We start from the raw sequence: 22,985 nt of genomic DNA, 5'->3' as shown, positions 1-22,985 counted from the left end.
GTTGGCAAAGTAATATCTCTGCTTTTCAGTATGCTGTCTAGGTTGGTCATAACTTTCCTTCCAAGGAGCAAGCGTTTTTTTAATTTCATGGCTGTAGTCACCATCTGCAGTGATTTTGGAGCCCCCCAAAATAAAGTCTGACACTGTTTCCCCATCTATTTGCCATGAAGTGATGGGACCAGATACCATGATCTTAGTTTTCTGAATGTTGAGCTTTAAGCCAACTTTTTCACTCTCCTCTTTCACTTTCATCAAGAGGCTCTTTAGTTCTTCTTCAGTTTCTGCCATGAGGGTGGTGTCATCTGCATATCTGAGGTTATTGATATTTCTCCCGGCAATCTTGATTCAGCTTGTGCTTCCTCCAGCCCAGCGTTTCTCATGATGTACTCTGCATATAAGTTAAACAAGCATGGTGACAACATACAGCCTTGATGTACTCCTTTTCTTATTTGGAACCAGTCTGTTGTTCCATGTCCAGTTCTAACTGTTGCTTCCTGACCTGCATACAGATTTCTCAAAATAAGTTAGAAGGAAAATTTTTTCCCACCTTGGGAAGTATAGTCTACATAATTCCTACATAGACTGAGAGTGTCTATGAGTGAGGACCCCCTGTGCAGAGTCAAGCAGAGGGTTGATTGCATTCATATGAGTTTTTTAAGCAAATGGATTTGGGTTCATTTCTGAACAATCTGTATTACTGGCTCTGCCCTGTGCTCTTTCATGTCACACTACTTAAGTAGCATAAATGAATTAGAACTGATACTAATCAATAAAATATTTCTGATCAACTCTTATAATGAGGGCTTTGTTGTTGTTTATTGTTCAGTCACTCAGTTATGTCCAACTCTTTGTGACCCCATGCTTACCAGGTTTCCCTGTCCTTCGCTATATCCTGGAGCTTGCTCAAATTCACGTCCATTAAGCTGGTGATACCATTCAGCCATCTTGTCCTCTGTCGTCCCCTTCTCCTCCTGCCTTCAATCTTTCCCCGCATCAGGGTCTTAACCATGTTTCCCATAAATTATTTTATTATGCCACCAAACATTTATTCAGTGCCTTTCTTGTATAAATTATAGTATCATGCACTTTCAGAGTTATTAAGATGGTAGAGTTCAGCAAACTACATCCTTCAACCAAATATGGTCTGTGACCTTTTTTTGTGCAACCCCAAACTGAGTGGTCCTTACATTTTAAAGAGGCTTTAAAAAGAAAGAAAGAAAACAAAAGAAAAATAGAAATATATGGCCTGACAAATCTGAAATATCAATATTTACTTTGCTAACTCTTATTTTTAAAGAAGTTACATTTTAATCACATGAATGTAGAATATGCACACAATTTTTTAAAAATATTACATTTTAATGATGTAATTATATTGATGTTTCCATGGATCAGGCACTGACTGAACACTTTACAGCATTATTTCATTCAGTTTTCACCAAAATCACTAGAGGTCTTATTGTTATCACCAGTTTATAGATAATTCAGAGAGGTCAAATAACTTGTCCATAGTCATCCAACCAGTAAGTGGTGGGGTTTAAACCAGACTGTCTGATTCCAGGGTCCATTGTCTGTGTTGTTGGAGATGCCAGGTAAAAACCATAAATATGGTCAGAAAGAAATGAGAAGCTCTCTTTCAGAAGATCAGTAAAGATTTTGGGGAGGCAATAACCTTTAACTGGGACTTTTAAAATATGAAGCTCTTGCCAAGTTAAGAGGGAAAAGAGGGAAGGGCATTTGAGGTATGCTGCTGCTGCTGCTGCTGCTAAGTCGCTTCAGTCGTGTCCAACTCTGTGTGACCCCATAGACGGCAGCCCACCAGGCTTCCCCGTCCCTGGGATTCTCCAGGCAAGAACACTGGAGTGGGTTGCCATTTCCTTCTCCAATGCGTGAAAGTGAAAAGTGAAAGTGAAGTTGTTCAGTCGTGTCCGACTCTTATCGACCCCTTGGACTGCAGCCTACCAGGCTCCTCCGTTCATGGGATTTTCCAGGCAAGAGTGCTGGAGTGGGGTGCCATTGCCTTCTCCTTTTGAGGTATAGGGAATAATAAAAACAAAGACACAGTGGCAGAGGAGCCCAGGCGATCTAAGGTCTAAGGATGAGAAACTGGAGGCCAGCGTTCAAGAGTGGGGAATGAGGGAGGAGCCCTGCATGGAGACTTCAGAATGAAGACTGTCAAGATCTGGGCTCTGATTTAGGAGAGCTACAAACTCTGCATCAAAGACTTGATGTTTTATTCTGGTTATCTATATTTATCCAAGGTTAATGGAGAAACTTGAATGTTTTGAGCAAAGGAATAATAAGATCAGAGTTATATTGCTAGAAGATTAATCTTTTCAATTGGAAAAGAAAGAAAAGTTTTGTGACCACTGTCTTCCAAAAGATACCACATCCATCAATGTCACTGTCATTAGAAGCAACATCAATATTGTCTCTAGGGCTGTTGTATAATTAAAAAAAAAAAAAAAACAGAGCATTTGTATCACCAGGTTATTAATAGTGTTACAAAAGATCGCATTACTGATATATTGCTAAAATGATTTTAGCAAACATTTCTCACATGTCAGATGGCTCCAAATTACTCATTTGCAATTCACAAACATCAGGAGGAGATAGAAATGTTTTGAATTGCTAGTATTAGATTTCTTATCTACTGTTGCCCATGAAAAGTGAACAAGTATCCTTACCTTAGTATCTCCTTGTGACATCATTTCACTATTTAGTTCCACAGAAAGTTGGGGACCTGGAGGCAAATAGCAATGGTTCTACGAAGTCCCTGGTAGTAAGCTGGTCGCCCCCTGCTGGAGACTGGGAGCAGTATCGTATCCTGCTCTGGAATGATTCTTCGGTGCTACTCAACATCACCGTGGGAAAGGAGGAAACACACTATGTCATAGATGACGTGGGGCTTATACCGGGAAGACGGTATGAGATAGAAGTCACTGTGGAGAGTGGAAATCTGAAGAATTCTACGCGTTGCCAAGGCAGGACAGGTAAGCAAATATTATGGTGTTAATGACTGACAGAACCTTAATTTGGACCTTCGTCCAAGTAACTCAGGTAACCATCAATATCTTACCCCAGCATTCCCTAGATTTGAGACATTTTAGGCTGGTAGACTGAAATAGGTTGGTAATGTTTAATTTTGTCAAATTAGAACAATAGAAATCACTTCCGCTAGTAAGTCCATTGTTGTATAAAAGAAAGACCTTTTTTAACATCAAAAGAATAAGGAAACAATCTGGGTGAATCCTCCCCACAAAGTAGATATTTGATAACTATTTCTTGGTAGTTAGTGTTAAGAGAACCACTGGCTTGACCCACTGCTGACTAATGGGGGAGTTTCAGGTACCCCAGAAGAGTTGTTAAAGCAATGAGGGATATATTCAGATTTTAGGGCAGAGGAGAGTTTCTGAGACATGGATTTCGGTGTTCTTGCTGTCACCATTACACTGTAATTCCATGGGCAAGTCACAACCTCTCTGAGTCCATTTCCTCAATTCTCAAATAAGAAAGTTGACCTCTAAGCTCAACATTTCTATGCAAATCCCTGTGACATGGAATATGCCACACATAGAGTGAAATTCAAATATATTCTCTCCTAGTCTTGCCTGATAATAAGGAAATAACTACACTGATGCAGTGTTCTTAGAAGAATGTCAAAGAAAAGGACCAAGACATGTCTTTAGCTTGCCAACTGTGTCTTCCAGTCATCTCTTCATTTTCCAACTGTTAATATCTCCTGGATGATGATCAAAAATAAATGACCCAGTAATTTCCAAGAGTACTCTTTTGAATCCTTATTTCTGGTTATGTTACACAAACAATGTTTTTTGTGATTAGCTTTCTTTTTTTTTTTTCTTTTTTTTGCTAAATGCTTATAAGTATTCAGAAAAGAAATGTTCGACTAGAACACTTCTGTGGATGGAAGGGAGCAGGTCTCTAAAGAATACTCAAATGTATCCGAGTAAATCAATGACTCAGACATTGCTGTTGTTCAGTTGCTGAGGCGTGTCTGACTCTTTTCTACCCCACGGACTGCAGCACACCACGCACTGTCCTTCACCATCTCCCAGAGCTTGCTCAGACTCATGTCCATTGAGTCAGTGATGCCATCCAATCGTCTCATCCTCTGTCGTCCCCTTCTCCTCCTGCCCTCAATCTTTCCCAGCATCAGGGTCTTTTCTAATGAGTCGGTTCTTCATATCAGATGGCCAAACTATTGGAGCTTCAGCACCAGTCCCTCCAATGAATATTCAGGATTGATTTCCTTTAGGATTGACTGGTTTGATCTCCTTGCAGTTTAAGGGACTCTCAAGAGTCTCCTCCAGCATCCAAATGACCCAAATGTCTACTGCTTTTTCCTCAGTCCCCCTGGCTGTCCTTCACCTTCGTGTCAAACATGCCAATGAAACCTCGCTGAGCGTCATGTGGCAGACTCCTGCAGCAGAATGGGAGAGATACATCGTCTCACTCATCGACAGAGACCTCTTATTCATCCATAAGTTGCTTCCCAGAGATGCCAGAGAATTCACTTTTACTAACCTGGTGCCTGGACGAAAATACATAGCTACAGTTACCAGTATTAGTGGAGACCTCAAAAATTCATCTTTAACAAAAGGAAGAACAGGTAATATTTTAAAATAAATTTTAGACTTTAAAAGTATCCTGTCTGCTGAATTATGTAGCATTCATCTTATAAATGTTCATTAAGAGCCTATTCAGTACTGGGCATACTGGGCATTGTGTGTGTGTGTATATATATATACATATATATACACATACATTCATGTTTCATGTTTTCCATATATTTGCTCTCTGGGCTATAGTCTGGATAATTTCCTCAGATCTTACTTTTAGTTTATTAATTCTTTTTTTCGTTTTATCTGATCTGTTTGAAAGTCCACCCACTGAGTTTTAAATTTCAATTGTTATGTTCTTCACTTTTAAATATTTTCTTTGGTTGTCTTTCAAATCTGTTTTGTATTCTGTTGCTCTTTCCATTATCCCCCCTCTATTTCTTTAAGTAAATTAATGGCTTTTATTTTCAATCTATGTCTGATTAGTGCAATATCTGAAATCATCAGTTCAGTCCTGTTGTTTATTGAGTTGCCTGCCTTTGCCCATGGTGTTTACTTCTTCAAATGTTTGGGATAATTTACTTTAAACTCATATATCTTGGATTTTTATTTTGTGGGAATTTTTTTGAGATAGGTTTCAGAAGGAATTTTCTTTTCTTGAGATTCTTTCAGGTGCACAGGATTTTTAGCAACTCAGACATTTAATCGTAATTATCAGCCTGAGGTTTTTGATCACCCAGGTTTTATGAAGTTGGGTTGCAAACTCACTGAAAATGTGATGAATTCTCAGTGGAAGTTTTTTTCTCCCAATAATAAGGAGGCTGAAGTATATGGGGAACAGGAAGGAAATATTTATTTCACTTACATTTAGAATGCAAGCTTTCAGGATTCAGTATTATGCAGAGTCACCTATGAGGTTCCTCACCCTGGAAAAGTCCTATTCATAGTTCCAGCAAAGCTATAAAATCAAAGCTTAGATTTATATTTGAAAGGTGCCCTCATGATGAAAGTCTGCTTCAGCTATCCAGTTACCTCTCTCACCTTATTATGGGTTTCTGAGAATTCATTACATCCTTGACAGCTCATTCATATATTTACATTTTTATGTTTTGTCCAGCATGTGCATTTGTGCTTATTGAGGGCATTTTCATGGTTTGTGCCAGAAATGAAAGTGTTTTTGTAGTGATTTCCCTTGCTGTGCAAGAGCTTTTAAGTTTAATCACGTCTCATTTGTTTTTACTATTATTTCTCTTACATTTAGGGGACAAATCAAGAAAAATATTATTACAATTTATGTCAAGAGTGTTCTGCCTATGTTCTCTTCTAGAAGTTTTATGATTTCCAATCTTACATTTAGGTCTTTAATCAATTTTGAGTTTATTTTTGTGTGTAGTGTGATGAAATGTTCTAATCTCATTTTTGTACATGTAGCTGTCTAGTTATCCCAGCACCACTTGTTGAAAAGAATATCTTTTCTTCATTGTATATTCTTGCCTCCTTTGCCATAGATTAAATAGCCATAAGTGTGTGGATTTAGTTCTGGGCTGTCTGTTCTCTTCTATTGATCTATGTGTTAGTATAATCTGAACTGTGGCTTGATATCTCCAGCTTTGTTCTTTTTTTCTCAAGATTGCTTTGATAATTCATGGTTTTTGTGATTCCATGTGAATTTTAGGATTTTTTTTTCTAGCTTTGTAAAAAATGTCTTGGATATTTTGGTAGTAATTGCTTTAAATCTATAGATTACTTTGGGTAGTATGGCCATTTTAAACATTATTAATTCTTCTAGTCCAAGAGCATGGGATGTCTTTCCATTTCTTTGTATCATCTTCAGTTTCCTTCATCAATGTTTTTATAGTTTTCAGACTTTATATTTCACCTCCTTGATTAAGTTTATTCTTTGATATTTTATCCTTTTTGATTTGTGGTTGTCATGGGATTCACATATACTGACCTATAATTATATCTACTTGGTTTAGACTGGTAGTTATTTAAGTTCTCATGCATTCTGAAAGACCTACATTTTTTACTTTCCTACCCCACATTTTGTGGGTTTGATACCATATTTTACATCTTTTGCTTATCCCTTAATTGTATATTGTTATTATAGTCGCATTTACAATTTTTTGTCTTTTAATGTATGTACTGGTTTATTTAAGTGGTTGATCCTTCATTCTTATTATATATTTGCCTTTTCTAGTGGGAGTTTTTCATTTCCTATAGATTCTTACTTCTTTTCTATTTAGAGAAGACCCCTCAACTTTTCTTTTAGGGTATATGTAGTATTGATGAACTTTTAGTTTTTGCTTGTCTTTAGTTTTTGCTAATCTCTACTTGTATTTTAACTGATAATCATCCAATCTTAGGTTGGATGTTTTTCCCTTTCAGCACTTTGAATGTATCATGCCACTGCCTTCCGGCCTGGAATATTTCTGCTCAGAAATCAGCTGACAGCCTTATAGGGATTCCATTGTGTATGCGTCTTTGTTTTTCTCTTGTTGCCTTTAGAATTTTCTCTTTAGCTTTTGCCATTTTAATTATGCTATATCTTGTGGCTTTATTTGGGTTCATCTTATTTGGGACCTTCTGTGCTTCCTGAACCTGCATATCTGTTTCTTTCTTCATGCTTGAGAAGTCTTCAGATGTAATTTCATCAAATACATTTTCAATCCTCTTTTCTCTCTCTTCACCTCTGGGACCCCTATAATGCAAGTATTGGAACACTTAATGTTATCCCAGACATCTTTTAAATTGCTTTCATTTTTTAAAATGTGTTTTTCTTTCTTTGTTCTGATTGAGTTAGTTTACATTATTCTGTCTTCTAGATCACTTATGTGTTCCACTAAGTCTGCTCCTCATTCCTGCTTAGTGTGTTTTTGTTTTTTTTTTTTTCTTTTATTTCAGCTATTGAGTTATTCATTTCTGGTTGGATCTATTTTCTGGTTCCTTGTTAAAATGTTCACTGTTTAGATGAACTTTTTCCCTAATTCAGTTAACATTTTTATTACCAATGTTTTTAATTCTTTGCCTGGTAAATTGTTGATTTCTGTTTCATTCATTTTGGGGGGGATGTACTTTTTCTTTTCAGTTGAGAGTAGTCCTCTGCTTTTTCACTGTGCTCTCTGTCCTCTTGTTCTACCATCTTGATCTCCCCCTCTGGCTTGTCTTTTCCTTAATTTATTAGTGTGTCTTGCAAAACATGAGTTTTTAACTTTGGTGTCCAATTTGTCAATTTTTTATTTTATGAATATGCTTTTGGTGTCATATCTAAGAAGTCTTTGTCTGACACAAGGTCATCAAAATTTTCTCCTAGAAGTTTCATAGTTTCAGGTTATAAATTTAGGTGTATTATCAATTTTGAATTTTTGTATATATGTGAGATATGAGGCAAGGTTTCTTTCTTTGCACATGAATAGCCAGTAGTTCTAATCCTCTTCGTTGAAAAAGACTCTCCTTTCTTTACTGAATTGCCCTTGCATCTTTAAAAAAACATCAGTCTACATGGTCTATTTCTGGATCCTCAATTTTTTTCCATTAGTCTGTTTACTTTTTTTCCAACATCACACTGTCTTCATTACTGTAGCTTTCTAGAAGTCTTGAAATCAGATGATGTTAGTCTTTCAACTTTATTTTTGTTTTTCAAAATTATTTTGGCATATAATTTCTTTGCTTTCACATGTAATTTAGAATTAGAATTGAATCTTTCAACCCATGTACAGTAAACTATTTTACTTAATATGTTTATATTTTAATCAAAAAGTCAGTGATTTCTGAGAAAGGTTGTGCCAAGATTCAAATCCCTTTGCTTATCTATCATAATTCTGGGAAGAGGCACAAAGGAAATGTTGATCAAGTGCCAACTTCAAGGTCTGTGTAAAAAGATTTGTTAATGGACAGGTTAAAAATCACAATGGTTGTTAATTAGGTAAGGGGCACAGGCTCACAGGTGAGACAGATCAGGCCTTGGACCCCAGAATGACTCTTTCCTATCACTGTTGTATAGGCCAATTACATTTTTTGATAATTGATTCAGTTGTTATCATTATTATTATTATTATTTGATACTATATCTTATATTGTTGTAGCATTTTCATGTATAATAGGGCTTCCCTTGTGGCTCAGCTGGGAAAGAATCTACCTGTAATGCGAGAGACCTGCATTCAATCCCTCAGTTGCAAAGATCCCCTGGAGAAGGGAAAGGCTACCCACTCCAGTATTCTGGCCTGGAGAATTCTGGACTGTACGGTCCATGGGGTTGCAGAGTCAGATATGACTGAGCGACTTTCACTCACTCAAACATGTATAATAAGAATGGGCCTCTTGAGAATGTGCCAGTAAAGAATTACCAGTTTCCTACACTATAATCTAATCATCAGATTGAAGGGATTTCCCAGTACCACCCCATAACAACCATCCAGTAAATAATGTGACTTTCAGTTCTCATTGAGTAGGGACAGGTGAAATCCCATTAGGTAAGCAATTTTCAAAAATAGCACCCTTTATTATTTAAAATTTAAAATAAAAAATACTTAATAGGCATACATCTTATCCTTGGATATGAAATAATTTTGATTTTCCACATAAGCAGCTTTTTCAGAATGGTGGAGTCTCTCTAGGGGACTAGTTCTCCATATGTCACAGGAAATAAAGCTGACTGTCTATATCAAAGTATATGTATATATTTTAGCATTTTCAAAACTGCCTCCGTTTTTTACTCCTTTTTGTCACACTTCCTTAGGGTAATGAAGTGTCATCTGTTTTTTCTTCCCTCTCTGCTCTGTTTTAGTGCCTGCCCAAGTGACTGGTTTGCGTGTGGCCAACCAAGGGACAACAAACAGTCTGTTTACTAACTGGACCCAGGCCTTGGGAGACGTAGAATTCTACCAAGTCTTACTGATCCATGAAAATGTGGTCATCAAAAATGAAAGTGTCTCCAGTGAGACTAGCGGATACAGCTTCCACTCCCTCAAATCAGGCAGCCTCTACTCCGTGGTGGTAACAACAGTAAGCGGAGGGATCTCTTCCCGACAAGTGGTGGTGGAGGGAAGGACAGGTAAGAAGAGTGTGACCTACAGATACCTGAGCACATGGTACCTCCAGAGTATATCCTAGAAGCCTTAAAACATCCTAAAGACAGACCCAACTCAGACCTTCCTAAAAGCCAAGTTTCAATGCTATTTAGATGGTACATGGTGATCTCCCAGGAATGGAAATTGGAGGATGAGTGAGAGAGGAGAGAATGAATACTAAATTTTCTAAAATCTCCAATACTTGTGTCAGAACTCCTAGAAAACCTTAATGATGACACAACAGTCATTTGCTGCCTAAGTTTATTCCTTCATCCAGCTGATTTTCTTTGAAATTTTTATGTCAGATTAAGGTAAGCAAGTCATAAACTTTAAAAAAAAAAAAAACCATATCTTCCATTCTCTTTCTTATTCTTAGTTTTAAGACAGAAAAAACAATGATCTCCAACTTCTATGGTTGAAAGTTAATAAAATTCCCTAATCCCATATATTTTCATGGGCAACATTAAACTGTGTTTAATACTGTATGCCCAGAGAAGGCAATGGCACCCCACTCCAGTACTCTTGCCTGGAAAATCCCATGGATGGAGGAGCCTGGTGGGCTGCAGTCCACGGGGTCGTGAAGAGTCGGACACGACTGAGCGACTTCACTTTCACTTTTCACTTGCATGCATTGGAGAAGGAAATGGCAATCCACTCCAGTGTTCTTGCCTGGAGAGTCCCAGGGACGGGGGAGCCTGGTGGGCTGCCGTCTATGGGGTCACACAGAGTTGGACAGGACTGAAGTGACTTAGCAGCAGCAGCAGCAGCAGTAATACTGTATGCCACCTACAGTAAACAGTGTTCCTTGACCTTAAAGAGCTCATAGTCAAATAGGGCAGAGAGCTAAGTAAGCAAATAAGTATCTTATGGCAATATGTGTCAGACAGAGGTGTAGCACCAAAGAAAGGAATATAATTTTCTACACAACACAAAGAAAGAATGTAAATACAATATAAAATGTATGTTCTAGTTTCTTAGAAAGGAAAACAGTTAAATAAATCCAATAGAAGCTTTAATAATTATTAGTGACCTCAGATCAGGTCAGTGACTTTGCCTATTTAATTTCATATGATTATAAGAAGTTGGATGTCAGGCTCATCCCTCTATATTCCCAATGCTCAGATTCTGAGTATCAGCAGCCTATATCCACAGTTATGTCCTTTTCTAAAATCATGAATCTCATCTGCTTATTGAATCCAAGGACCATTAACTTCATTAACTCTCCCAAAAGATCAACTAAGTTGCTGAAAAGATATTTCTTGTCTAGGTAGAAACTCACTGATGTCTGCTCATTTCTGTCATTCTGTGGCAACTGATGCTGTTCTTCCTGATATCTTCGTTCTTCTCGTTTAGTGATTCTTGGCACTATCCATCAGTGTAGCATAATTGGATTGGGGGACCCAAAAGATTAGTTTGGGATCAAGAGGCCTAGATTCTGGCCCTAAGTCTCCATTAACTTATCTCTCTAAGCTTCATTTTCTCTTCCATCCCCAGTAATTCATGCCAACACCAGGTATCAGAGTGGGGAAGGAGAAATAAGTTGAGGAGAAGAGTTGAGAAGGAATTTGCATCCATTTCCCATTGAGTTGCAGTCGCATTAGTCAGATTACGCTGACTTATTTCCTGCTTATACAACTATACAATGTAGGTGTTCCTGATTGGACAACTCTTTTGGTTGGTTCTTCTCCAAGCAGTAATTTAGGGACCCAGGGTCCTACCATCTGTGATTCTTCCTTCCTCTAGATCCTCGGAGGTCTCTTCATTTCTCCAGAGGATGGAGGTTATAGGGAGGAGAAAGACTACCAAAGCTGGAAGTAAACACATCACTTCCACCCACATTCCTTTAACGGGAACATTTGTATGACTACACTGCACTGCAGGGAGTGGCTGGGCAATCTAGTCTAGCTGTGTGTCCAAGAGGAAAAGGAAATGGTTTGGTGAGCAAGTAGTCAGACTCTGCTACATAGGTTAATTCCATCTTAAAATACCCCAAGAGCTACCCAGCTTATTGTGCTATACTAAAATAGTTTGGTGTCTGAGATCACTTGATAAACAGGACTTGTAATTATTTTATACTGTATTTTAATGGCAACAGAGGTATCAGTATTTGGCCAACATTATATAATAGAAGTATGCAAAAAATAGACAAGAAATTCTTTGAAAAATGATTGTAAAGTTTTGAGCAGAGGACAAGATATGAATAAATATAAGCATCAGTTATTTTATTCAAACACATTGAGTGCAGACATTATAATGAAAAAGAAGAAAAATGGAATATTACTATGGAAACACAATAATGAGAATTTTGAAAGGTGCTTTGGTTAGTATATTTTGAACATGGTAGATTGTAAAAATAATTCAGTGGCTAAAGCCTTGATAATCATTACCATCTACTCAAATTGCTGAAGTATTAGTCAAGGTTGAAATAATTCATTTATACTTCTACAAATTTTAAACATATATATATATAAAAGCTCCCAGCTTAGATAATGTGGCAAAATATTTAAAATTTAAAATATTAAATGTATTTAACAAATCTAGTTATAACCTGAAAAAATGCTAATTCTAAAGAAAAATAAATTTTATATCTGTCTTTTAATTTTTTATATGTCTTCTTAAACATGAATTTATATTTTGGTAATATTTTTGATAATTATATCTTTTCTAATAAAATGTTAGTAGTTGCAAATTTTTCCAGCAGTTTTGAAAAACAAGCATAGTTATTTTGAGAGCTACCAAGGGATGTGAAAAAGAAGGAAGGGAAGAAGGAGGGAAGTCATCAATACACAAATAATATGGCTAAAAGTTCAATTTATATCTAGGAAATGTCCATATACATGGAACAGCATCAGCAGAATTATTCAATAGAATGCTGTTTATATCTTCAGTGATAGATAAGTGCTTATATAGATGTAAAAAATACTGGGGCTTAAATCACAAAGTCAGAGCATATTAGATAAGAAGGATTCTCCTAGGTCATCTAGCCAAATCCCAACAATTATATGTGATGTACAGATTTTATGAAATTATATGAAAATATTTACCTGAAGTCAGTCAACCAATGATGAAAACTGCAGTGGAGTTCATATATACTATAATATTTTATTCTGATATTCACTACTGACAGTACTATTTGTTGTGCACTTATTTCTAATACAGGGAATAACTATTATTCAGCATCACAATGATTAATTTCCAGACTGTACTAGTAGCTGGGGAACTCCTGGAAGGCATCCGCATCTTTCCTATTTTTGTACGATTATGGTGGACACCAGAGAAGTCATTATCTCCATGACAGGTCTTTGGGCCCGCAAGTCTGGTCTCCAGACTAGTTGCTTACGGAATAGATGTTTAAGTTTATTTCTCACCACTAGAGGGCAGAAAATGCTTTGCAAAGAGAAATACACCCCTTTCACTTGCGTTCATGATTAGACACCCCAGAAATAAATAACTTAATCACAAGAAGATCAAAGCTATCCAATGTCTGAGACTTTTAGAAAAGCCATTGTATCTTGAGTACCTTTCCCCTCAAACTTCTTTTCTTTATCAATGGGTTTGGATTCAAGCTCATACATTTAAGATGTTAATGTTTGTTCCCTGTCCTACAAAGGAAACCTCCTGACACACTCACATATAAATGCCTCCACTTAAAATACTCTGCAAACAGTCACACCATGAAAATTCAATAGCAGTATCCTTATATTAATGAGGCATCCAAAATAGTTCTTGCGTTTTCATTTTGGTTAGCCTTCTGAGGTAAGAACTCTGAGCTTCCCAAAGCTAACGTGAAATCCTTACACTTCCCTGACACTTCCTAGGTAATCAGATCTTCTGAGTCCATGCCGTTTGTGCTGACTGCAGTAAATGATTCACAATTTGACTGTACTTTTCTTTTTAAATATTCTTCCCCTCTTTAAAATCCCAGTCCCTTCCAGTGTGAGTGGAGTAACGGTAAACAACTCTGGCCGCAGTGACTACCTCAGCATATCCTGGCTGCCAGCTCCTGGAGACGTGGATAGCTACGTGGTGACACTCTCCCATGACGGCAGGGTGGTTCAGTCCCTTGTGATCGCCAAGTCTGTCGGTGAATGTTCCTTCAGCTCCCTCACCCCAGGCCGCCTCTACAACGTGACCATAACTACGAGGAGTGGCAAATATGAAAGTCATTCCTTCAGCCAAGAGCGGACAGGTGAGGCTTTCATGAGATACAGACTCTGTTAGAACCAGCTGCCTACGTGGTTCAGGGCATCAGGCATGCATGTGTGTGTGCTACGTCGTTTCAGTCATGTCCAACTCTTTGTGAGTCCATTGACTGTAGCCCACCAGGCTCCTCTGTCCATGGGATTCTCCAGACAAGAATACTGGAGTGGGTTGCCATGCCCTCTTCCAGGGAATCTTCCCAACCCAGGGATTGAACCCACATCTCTTACGTCTCCTGCACTGGCAGATGGGTTCTTTACCACTAGCACCACCTGGGAAGCTCCTCAGGACGTCATAGATCTGCAGCAATTCTGTAAGGACGGGATTAAAGACTGCTGAGATCACAACACTGTTGCAGAGTCCTCATATTTTGACCCAACAAGTTCCTTATGTGAGCAGATGATACCTTCAGAATAAGATGAACACAATTTTTGTGGCTAGAGTTCATAGTATAGAAGGCAATGGCACCCCACTCCAGTATTCTTGCCTGGAGAATCCCATGGGTGGAGGAGCCTGGTGGGCTGCAGTCCATGGGGTCACAAAGAGTCGGACACTTACTGACTGACTTCACTTTCACTTTTTACTTTCATGCATTGGAGAAGGAAATGGCAACCCATTCCAGTGTTTTTGCCTGGAGAATCCCAGGGATGGCGGAGTCTGGTGGGCTGCCATCTATGGGATCGCACAGAGTTGGACACAACTAAAGCAACTTAGCAGCAGCAGCAGCAGCAAGTACTTCTGTTTAGGGAGTACTTTTCGGTTGCTAGACCCTGGCTTTATATATGTTCACTAATTTAATCCTTATAAAGTCCTTATTGAGGTGGTTGTTATTATTCCCATCTTACAGGTTGTGATAAGTGTTGAACCAAAGTCCAAGGTAACTTGCCCAGTTATTTAACTTGTTAAACAGCCGGGGCATTTCACATCCTGGATTTTAAACTCAGTTCTGAATGACCCAAGAGCCTATAATGTTCTCTGTCCTGAAATTCTTCCTGAAATGTCTGTTGGTCAAGACCACTGTTCATCCTTTTTTAGTGGAGGTGAAAATTTGAAACTTTATAGTTCTGCGGCTAGAAGCAAAATCTTAGGAAAGGCATTGAAGCCCTGGTCTTCAATGTGCTATAAAGAACTAAATTTAGACAGCTACCATTTTCCCAATTTACTTATACCTCCTGGGACTTACATCTGTGAGTACTGCTTAAGGTGCTGTTAATGTTCTGTCAAATCTTTCCTGCTGAGCTATGGGTTGATATTTACATTTTAAAATGTCAGTTTTCCATGAGGATCTGGGACAACTAATATCATTTAATGCCCCAGCACAAGATCTGAAGCCTAGTAGTAGGCACTCAGTGAATGTTTGAAGAATGAATAATCAGAAATCACTTAGACTGGAGGTTTTTACCTAGTGTTTCATTAGGTAGACTTTTGGAAAGTAGTACCCCCAAAATTTTCTGTGAAGTTGTTGGGGACAGGGGAAGTATGTGCATTTCTTTGGAAAGAGAGTGGATGGCTTTTTATCAGAGTCTTACAATTTCTATAACCTCAAAAAGTTAAGAACCACCAATTCACATTGTTGCAGCATGCTAGCTGCTAGCATTGAAGGTGTCCAGAGAGTAGTCTAATTCCATCTCATTTGAGATAAAGCCCCAGAAAGAAACTGTGGCTTCCTAAAGGTCACATGGCTGACCAGTACCCAAGCTCAACCATACTCAAGGGCTGTTTCCATTACATCATGTTCTTTCTGAAAGCACTAGTCAGAGATATAAAGAGATAGTCCTTACCCTCAAATGATTTAAAGTTTAATTATGCTGATAGCACAATACTGTCTTAGATCTGAAAAGCAGATTTCTATTTACAAAGCAGCCTCATGTCAGCATTTTATGTTGATTTAACTTGGAGCCTAAAAATTGCCAGAAATTAAAGGATATGTCATCCAGTCACTCACCCTTTTCTTTCCCTTGGCGTTAATTCATGACTGTTCCCTGTCCACATGACTTTCATATTGCAAGGTCTTGTGCTCAGATTGTTTTTAAATGCAAGAGAAGTGAGTCTTTATTCAAAGCACCCTTTTGATTCTTTACCAGCATGAACTTGGATTTGGCGCATGACTAATCAAGGCAGACCATTGCCCCTGACAAATCAGTTTAACTGGAGTGTCGTGTCTGAGTTGTTGCCTTGTTGATTTTGGCTGATTGTCTCAATGCCCTTTTCCTTTTCTAATGCTCTTGTTCTACATTTCTGGTCATAATGTCAGTATTTCTAATTCTGTACCACATCATCTCACCACGCATCAAGGCAACTCTCACAAATTACCCTCAGTTCCACCTGGAGAGCCCCTTTTTGACTTAGCGTGGTATTCAGCCAAGTTTTTCTCCCTGGAAGAGTTGCTTTGTCTTTAGTAAATTGCCCTGATCATCAACCTTTCTTAGCTCATACAATGGAGAAGGCAGTGGCACCCCACTCCAGTATTCTTGCCTGGAAAATCCCATGGATGGAGGAGCCTAGTGGGCTACAGTCCATGGGGTTGTGAAGAGTCAGACACGACTGAGCGACTTCACTTTCACTTTTCACTTTCACGCATTGGAGAAGGAAATGGCAACCCACTCCAGTGTTCTTGCCTGGAGAATCCCAGGGACGGGGGAGCCTGGTAGGCTGCCGTCTATGGGGTCACACACAGTCAGACACGACTGAAGCGACTTAGCAGCAGCAGCAGCCCATACAAACAGCGTCACTCTGGAATGTATTCTCTGTAAGTCTGTGATGACTAAATTCTAGCAACATGCTGATTGGTTCCAGGTAAACATCTTGGGGAAAAAAGCATACCTGCTCTTGCTCCACATCTGGATTGTGATATATTCCAGTATAAAGCCCAGCACACATAAGCCAACAAAGGATAGTAGTGCACCTTGTCGATGTGAGAAGGATCATGAAAAATGTAGCTTAGATACCAAAATATTAAAGTTTCTGGATCATTTCACACTTGGGGAAATGTGGGAGAGAAAACCTGGACATAGGCTTAGCATGTGATCAGAGCAGAAATCCCTTGACATACACCAAACACAGAGATTGCCGAGATCCAGAGAACACGGTGGCATTGAGATAGAGCTTAGCACCCTGGATCCGACTGAGTTCATATCTCGTCTCAGTTCTCCTTCTCATTAATATTTATAAAACCCAGTTATGCCAAATAGTAATTCATCTTGGACCTACTTTTGAATTAAAATACAGCCCCAAATTTAAAAATAGAATATCCGTGATATCATGCTCTAAGTAAGAATTGGCTTATTTTACAGTGCTCCTGTTAACAAGCATTCATGGATTGATTGATCAATTGAGAGGAAAACTATAGGTTCATAGAATTGTTTATTTATATAGTTATGGGGAATGTCAGGTGCACAAAATTGAATTAATCGTAATTCTTGGCTCAGGGTCCTATGTGTCAGTTGCCATTTTGTCAGTTTTGTGTTTTAGGCATTTAATTAATAATTTTTAATAATTCAATATGTACATCAGAAAGCACTATCCAGAACAAAAGCTAGGGACTTAATAATCTACATCAGATCATGAGATTCCCTCCTCACTAATCCATCCCACAATAGCCATCATCTTGACTCCTATTTTTCTCTCTTGCCTTCCTTGTTGCAATTTTATTATTTATATAATCCTAAAATTATATATTTTTTAAATTTTCAGTTGTTTTGATATAAAATAGGTATTTTCATGCAATCTGTAATCTTCTGGGACTTAGATTTTTTTCACTTAATATTAAATTCATCCATATGTTGTGTTTTGCTATTAAGGGCAAGAAATCCAGATTTTTGTGTTTTGAGTTAAGAATAACTAATTATGACTTCCATATACTGTTTCACTGTGTTTATTTACCAGTTCATTCATTCAGTCTTCTGTGAATGAGCACCCTCTCTCACACTGGGTTTTATCAGGTTTTTAAATTTTGTCAACCACATGTATGTAAAATGGTACTTTACCACGGCCCTAACTAGCATTTCCTTGATCACCAATGATACTGAACATACTTTCATGTATCAATTACCACATGTCCTTCCTCTTCTTCCACTTTGTTTTGGATTGTTTATACTCATGTTGGTAACTTATTGTCATATATTGAGTTGCCAAGGTATGCTGGAATTATTAATGTTATCACCGTCATTCACATTAATCATCAGTTATTACATTTAATGTTCCATCTTGTACATGACACTTTGTATAGGCTAACAATAGGATTAGAATTCATTCATCAGGTTCTGTATAAAAAGATCCATTTAATCACTCCAAATAGTGTAACCATCTTTCCTCTCCAGAAATTTGTGATCTGAAGGTCTAAGATTTTTTCTTTTAAATGCACACAGTAAAAATCTACTCACTTTCCTTTATCATCTAAGATTGTCATCTGTGATCAGTGGCTCCCTCAGAATCATCCTATATCTAGCTGTTTTATGTTCTCTTTTTTCAGTGCCTAACAAGGTCCAGGGAGTCAGTATCAGCAACTCGGCCAGGAGTGACTATTTAAAGGTATCCTGGGTACATGCCTCTGGAGACTTTGATCACTATGAAGTCACCATTAAAAACAAAAACAACTTCATTCAAACAAAAAGCGTTCCCAAGTCTGAAAATGAGTGTGTATTTGTTAAGCTAGTCCCTGGACGGTTGTACAGTGTTACTGTTAGTACAAAAAGTGGACAGTATGAAGCCAGTGAACAAGGGAATGGAAGAACAAGTAAGTGGAAAGATTGCAAAATGTGATGGTTGGTTGGGACTTTAAAGGTCATTGAGTATATAATTTATCTGAACCTTGCATTTTATCTACTTACTGATCAGTAAATTATATTCCCAGTTAGTCTCACTTGGAACTAACATCATTCAGCCAAGCCAGGACCTTGTAATCACAGAATATTTATTGACAGATAAAAGCAAGCATAGTGGACAAGCAGGAAGGCCAAATTTCACATTTTTCTTCCCTGTCCTCCTGCATCATGCATTTAAAGTTCTAGACATCTTATTTTATCTTATGATTGAAATCATAACTCATTTTATAATTATATCCTACCAACACTTAGCATATAAGATTTATGTAAGGAAAAAAATTACAATTTTAATAGTGGCTTCCAATTTTTCTTGTTTAATTATGCGTGAAGTTGCTGACGTGGTTTATTTGGGGAAGAGAGATGTTTGCCAGTTCTGTGAATGTGATTCATAAATTATTGTGGAGTAAACTCTAATCAGTCACTTTCTCGAAATGTCTTCTTGTAGTCCCAGAGGCTGTTAAGGATCTCACACTGAAGAACAGGAGCACTGAGGACCTTTGGGTGACATGGACAAGAGCTGATGGGGATGTCGACCAGTACGAGATCCAGCTGCTCTTCAACGATATGAAAGTATTTCCTCCTTTTCACCTTGTCAGCACTGCAACTGAGTATCAATTCACCTCCCTCACACCAGGGCGCAAGTATAAAATTCTTGTCTTGACGATTAGTGGAGATGTCCAGCAGTCGGCCTTCATCGAGGGCTTCACAGGTAATTGGAAATTCAGCTCTCGAACCTGACTAGATAGAGCAGTGTATTTAGCATGTTGGGTAGCCAAGTATTTTGGTTGAGGATTTGAAGGGCTAAGGGGTGAGGAAGGAGTGGCAAGAAAGGAGTTTATCTCGATAGTGACAATGATGTTGTCCAAGCTGGTTTAACAAAACTGAAGTATAACGTAGGGAAGAAGAAAAAGTTTCTGGAAAAAAAAGCATTGAACTGATGTGAATAGCTGTTGCTGTGAGTCATACAAATTAAGTAGAAATAACTGGGTTGGTTGGTTGGTCAGTCGGTTGGTTGGTTGTGTATTCCTTCTTTGGAATGCTATTGGGGGTGTTGCAATAACAGCTAACATTTATTGTGAGTTTACTGTGAACTGGACCCACAGCAAAGAACTTTATGTGTAAATTTTGTTCAGTCCTAACAATTTCATGGACTGGTTACTATAATTATCACTGCTGTTTTTCTGATAAGGAAATTGAAACTTACAGGGGTTGAGTAATTTGCCTATAGTCCTACAGCTAGTAAATAAGGAAACCAAGACTTGGGCCAAGACAGTCTCACCCTCTGTATAACTGGCATTTTTCATTTCCACTCACTGGCCCTAACGTCCCTCTAAATTTCCCCTATCAACTTTGGTTCAAGCAGAAAAGTCAGAGAAAAATGGTAGACTGATAGCAATTTTTTCATATGTATTCTTTCAGTAGATGCCAAAAGGTAGGAAGCATGAAAATTTTAGTTGAAAATTTCCACAACTCATTCTGTAAGTGATTTTTTTTTTACATTTACTGTCTTTTCTTAGTTCCTAGTGTGGTCAAAAATATTCACGTTTCTCCCAGTGGGGCGACAGATAGCCTGACAGTGAACTGGACTCCTGGTGGGGGTGATGTGGATTCCTATGTGGTGTCAGCATTCAGGCAGAATCAAATGGTCGAGTCTCAGACTGTCCTCAAGCACATCTCTGAGCACACGTTCCAGAGGCTGGAGGCTGGCGAGCAGTACCGGATTGTGATCGCTTCTGTCAGCGGGTCCCAGAAGAACCAGATCGATGTGCTTGGGCGGACAAGTAAGTGTCCACCTGGAAAAGGGCCAGGTAGTTCTCCAGGGCCGTTCACAGATGGACAATATCCAAATTCAAAACCACAAAATTTATACGGTTCAATGTGGTTTCAAGAGCTTTTCTCTGGTTTCAAGAGCTTTTCTCATATTTTTTCTTTGCATTTTCCTTTTTCAATAGAGATGTTCAAAGCAAATGAAAGGTAATTAGAAACCAAATCATATGAATAGATTTTTTTTCTCACTCAAGGAATATAAATAGCTGATTTTCTAACCTATGCATTTTTCAAAAGTTTACTCCTTTCTATAAATTCTTTAAAGAAAAATACACTTATGTCATCTATTTCATTTGTGATAAATTAATAATATTCTGTTTATTTATTATTAATGCATGCTAAGTCACTTCAGTCGTGTCCAACTCTTTGCGACCCCATGAGCCATAGCCTGCCAGGCTCCTCTGTCCATGGCATTCTCAGGCAAGAACACTGGGGTGGGTTGCCATATCCTCCTCCAGGGGATCTTCCTGACCCAGGGATTGAACATCTCTTACATCTCCTGCCTTGGCAGGCAGATATATTAATCAGTTCAATTCAGTCACTCAGTCGTGTCCACCTCTTTGCAACTCCATGGACTGCAGCACACCAGGCCTCCCTGTCATCACTAACTCCTGGAGCCTGCTCAGATTTGTGTCCATCAAGTTGGTGATATAATCCAACCATCCCATTCTCTGTCATCCCCTTCTTCTCCTCCTTCCTTCAGTCTTTCCCAGCATCAGGGTCTTTTCCAATGAGTCAGTTCTTCGCATCAGGTGGGCAAAGTATTGGAGTTTCAGCTTCAACATCAGTCCTTCTGATGATATTCAGGACTGATTTCCTTTAGGAATGATTGGTTTGATCTCCTTGCAGTCCAAGGGACTCTCAAGAGTCTTCTCCAACACCACAGTTCAAAAGCATCAATTCTTTGGCACTCAGCTTTCTTTATTGTCCAACTCTCACATCTATACATGACTACTAGCAAAACCATAGCTTTGACCAGGCGGAACTTTGTCGGCAAAATAATGTCTCTGCTTTTTAATATGCTGTCTAGGTTTGTCATAGCTTTTCTTCCAAGGAGTAAGCATCTTTTAATTTCATGGTTGCAGTCACCATCTGCATTTATATTAATAACACTATTCATATAGTGCTTTCAAAACAAAAATAAGCTAGAAGCACCCTGTAAATACCAGGCATCTAAAACGATCCTTAGGGACTTTCCCGGTGGTCCAGTGTTTAAGACTTCACCTGCCAATGCAGGGGTGCAGATTTGATCCCTGGTCAGGGAGCTAAGATCCCACATACTTTAGAGCCAAAAAACCAAAACATAAAACAGAAGCAATATTGTAACAAATTCAGTAAAGACTTTAAAATGGTCCAGTCCACATCAAAAAAAAAAAAATCTTAAAAAAAAAAATAATAATGATCTTTAGCCACACTACAAAGTAGAGATCATTATCTTCATTTTATAGATGAGGACAGTAAGGCTCAGAAAGTTTATGAAACATTATCAAGGATACATGTAATAAGACCTAGAACTATAATTCACATCTAAGTGTCTCTGACTCCAAAGTTCATGGTCTCTCTACCACGACACAATATGTGCTAGGTATCTTCTACCCTCATGACCATTTATTTAGTTGTGGGGCCTGGGCCTCTGTACTGTGCCCTGCCTGTCTCTATTTCATATGTATCTCCAACTATATGTCAAGCACTATGTTAGAAAATGGAAACTTAACAGCATGATAGAGCCCTTGACCAAAGAAGTCTACAGTCTAGAGAAGGAAGCAGAGAAATGAAAAGGCAATTACAGTACAACACAATACTTGTTCAAATAAAAGTAAAAATGGGATATTATAGAAGCAAACAAAAAGAGTCAGGGGGACTTGCCTGGTGGTCCAATGGCTAAGACTCCATGCTCCCAATACAGGGGGCCTGGGTTCAATTCCTGGTCAGGGAACTAGATCCTACATGCCACTACATGCCACAGCTAAAGATCCTGCATACTGCAACTCAGACCTGGCACAGCCAAATAAATAAATAAACATTTTGGGGAAAAGAGAGTCAGGGAAGGCTTCCAGGAGAAAGTAACATTTAAAAAGATACTAGGAGATTATCCTGGTGAAGTATGTTGATCTGGTTCAAGCAGAAAAGTGAAGGCCTGGAGGGAAGAGGATGCATGGCACATTTGAGGAGCTACACACCATTATTTCTAGAATAAAGATGTGAGCCATGTGGCCAAGTAGGTAGATGGACCTAATTGCCAAGGGCCTCATTGTTAAAGTTATAGAATTACAGAGAGCAATGAAGGGCCTTCAGCATTGTGTGCTATGAGAATCTGCCAAACACTGCAGTTTGGAGCAGTGGGACATGAGGAAACTCTGGTCAAGAGACACTTGCAGTGCTGTGAGTGAGAAAGGACAGTGTCCTAGGCTAGTGCAGTAGAGGAGGAGAGAAATGGAGAGACCCAAGAGATGTAAGATTTAAGGTTCAGGAATGACAGGACTCAT

The 22,985-nt window shown here is 38.5% G+C and overlaps 1 protein-coding gene across 3 annotated transcripts in view; it reads left to right on the top strand.

Moving 5' to 3' along the window:
* PTPRB (protein tyrosine phosphatase, receptor type B) overlaps positions 1-22,985 on the top strand; it is a 130,457-nt gene that overhangs the window by 53,063 nt on the left and 54,409 nt on the right. For all 3 annotated transcript variants that reach the window (XM_027542554.1, XM_027542555.1, XM_027542553.1), the window contains 7 exons: positions 2,724-2,993; positions 4,370-4,630; positions 9,367-9,633; positions 13,575-13,838; positions 18,321-18,584; positions 19,118-19,381; positions 20,190-20,453. In XM_027542554.1, the coding sequence (XP_027398355.1) occupies positions 2,724-2,993; positions 4,370-4,630; positions 9,367-9,633; positions 13,575-13,838; positions 18,321-18,584; positions 19,118-19,381; positions 20,190-20,453 (1,854 nt within the window). The remainder of the gene's footprint in view (positions 1-2,723; positions 2,994-4,369; positions 4,631-9,366; positions 9,634-13,574; positions 13,839-18,320; positions 18,585-19,117; positions 19,382-20,189; positions 20,454-22,985) is intronic.

Source organism: Bos indicus x Bos taurus, chromosome 5 (assembly GCF_003369695.1).
Source record: "Bos indicus x Bos taurus breed Angus x Brahman F1 hybrid chromosome 5, Bos_hybrid_MaternalHap_v2.0, whole genome shotgun sequence".
NCBI lineage: Eukaryota > Metazoa > Chordata > Mammalia > Artiodactyla > Bovidae > Bos > Bos indicus x Bos taurus.
The sequence above is the reverse complement of the archived record's forward strand: the minus strand, read 5'-3'. Positions and strand labels throughout refer to the sequence as shown.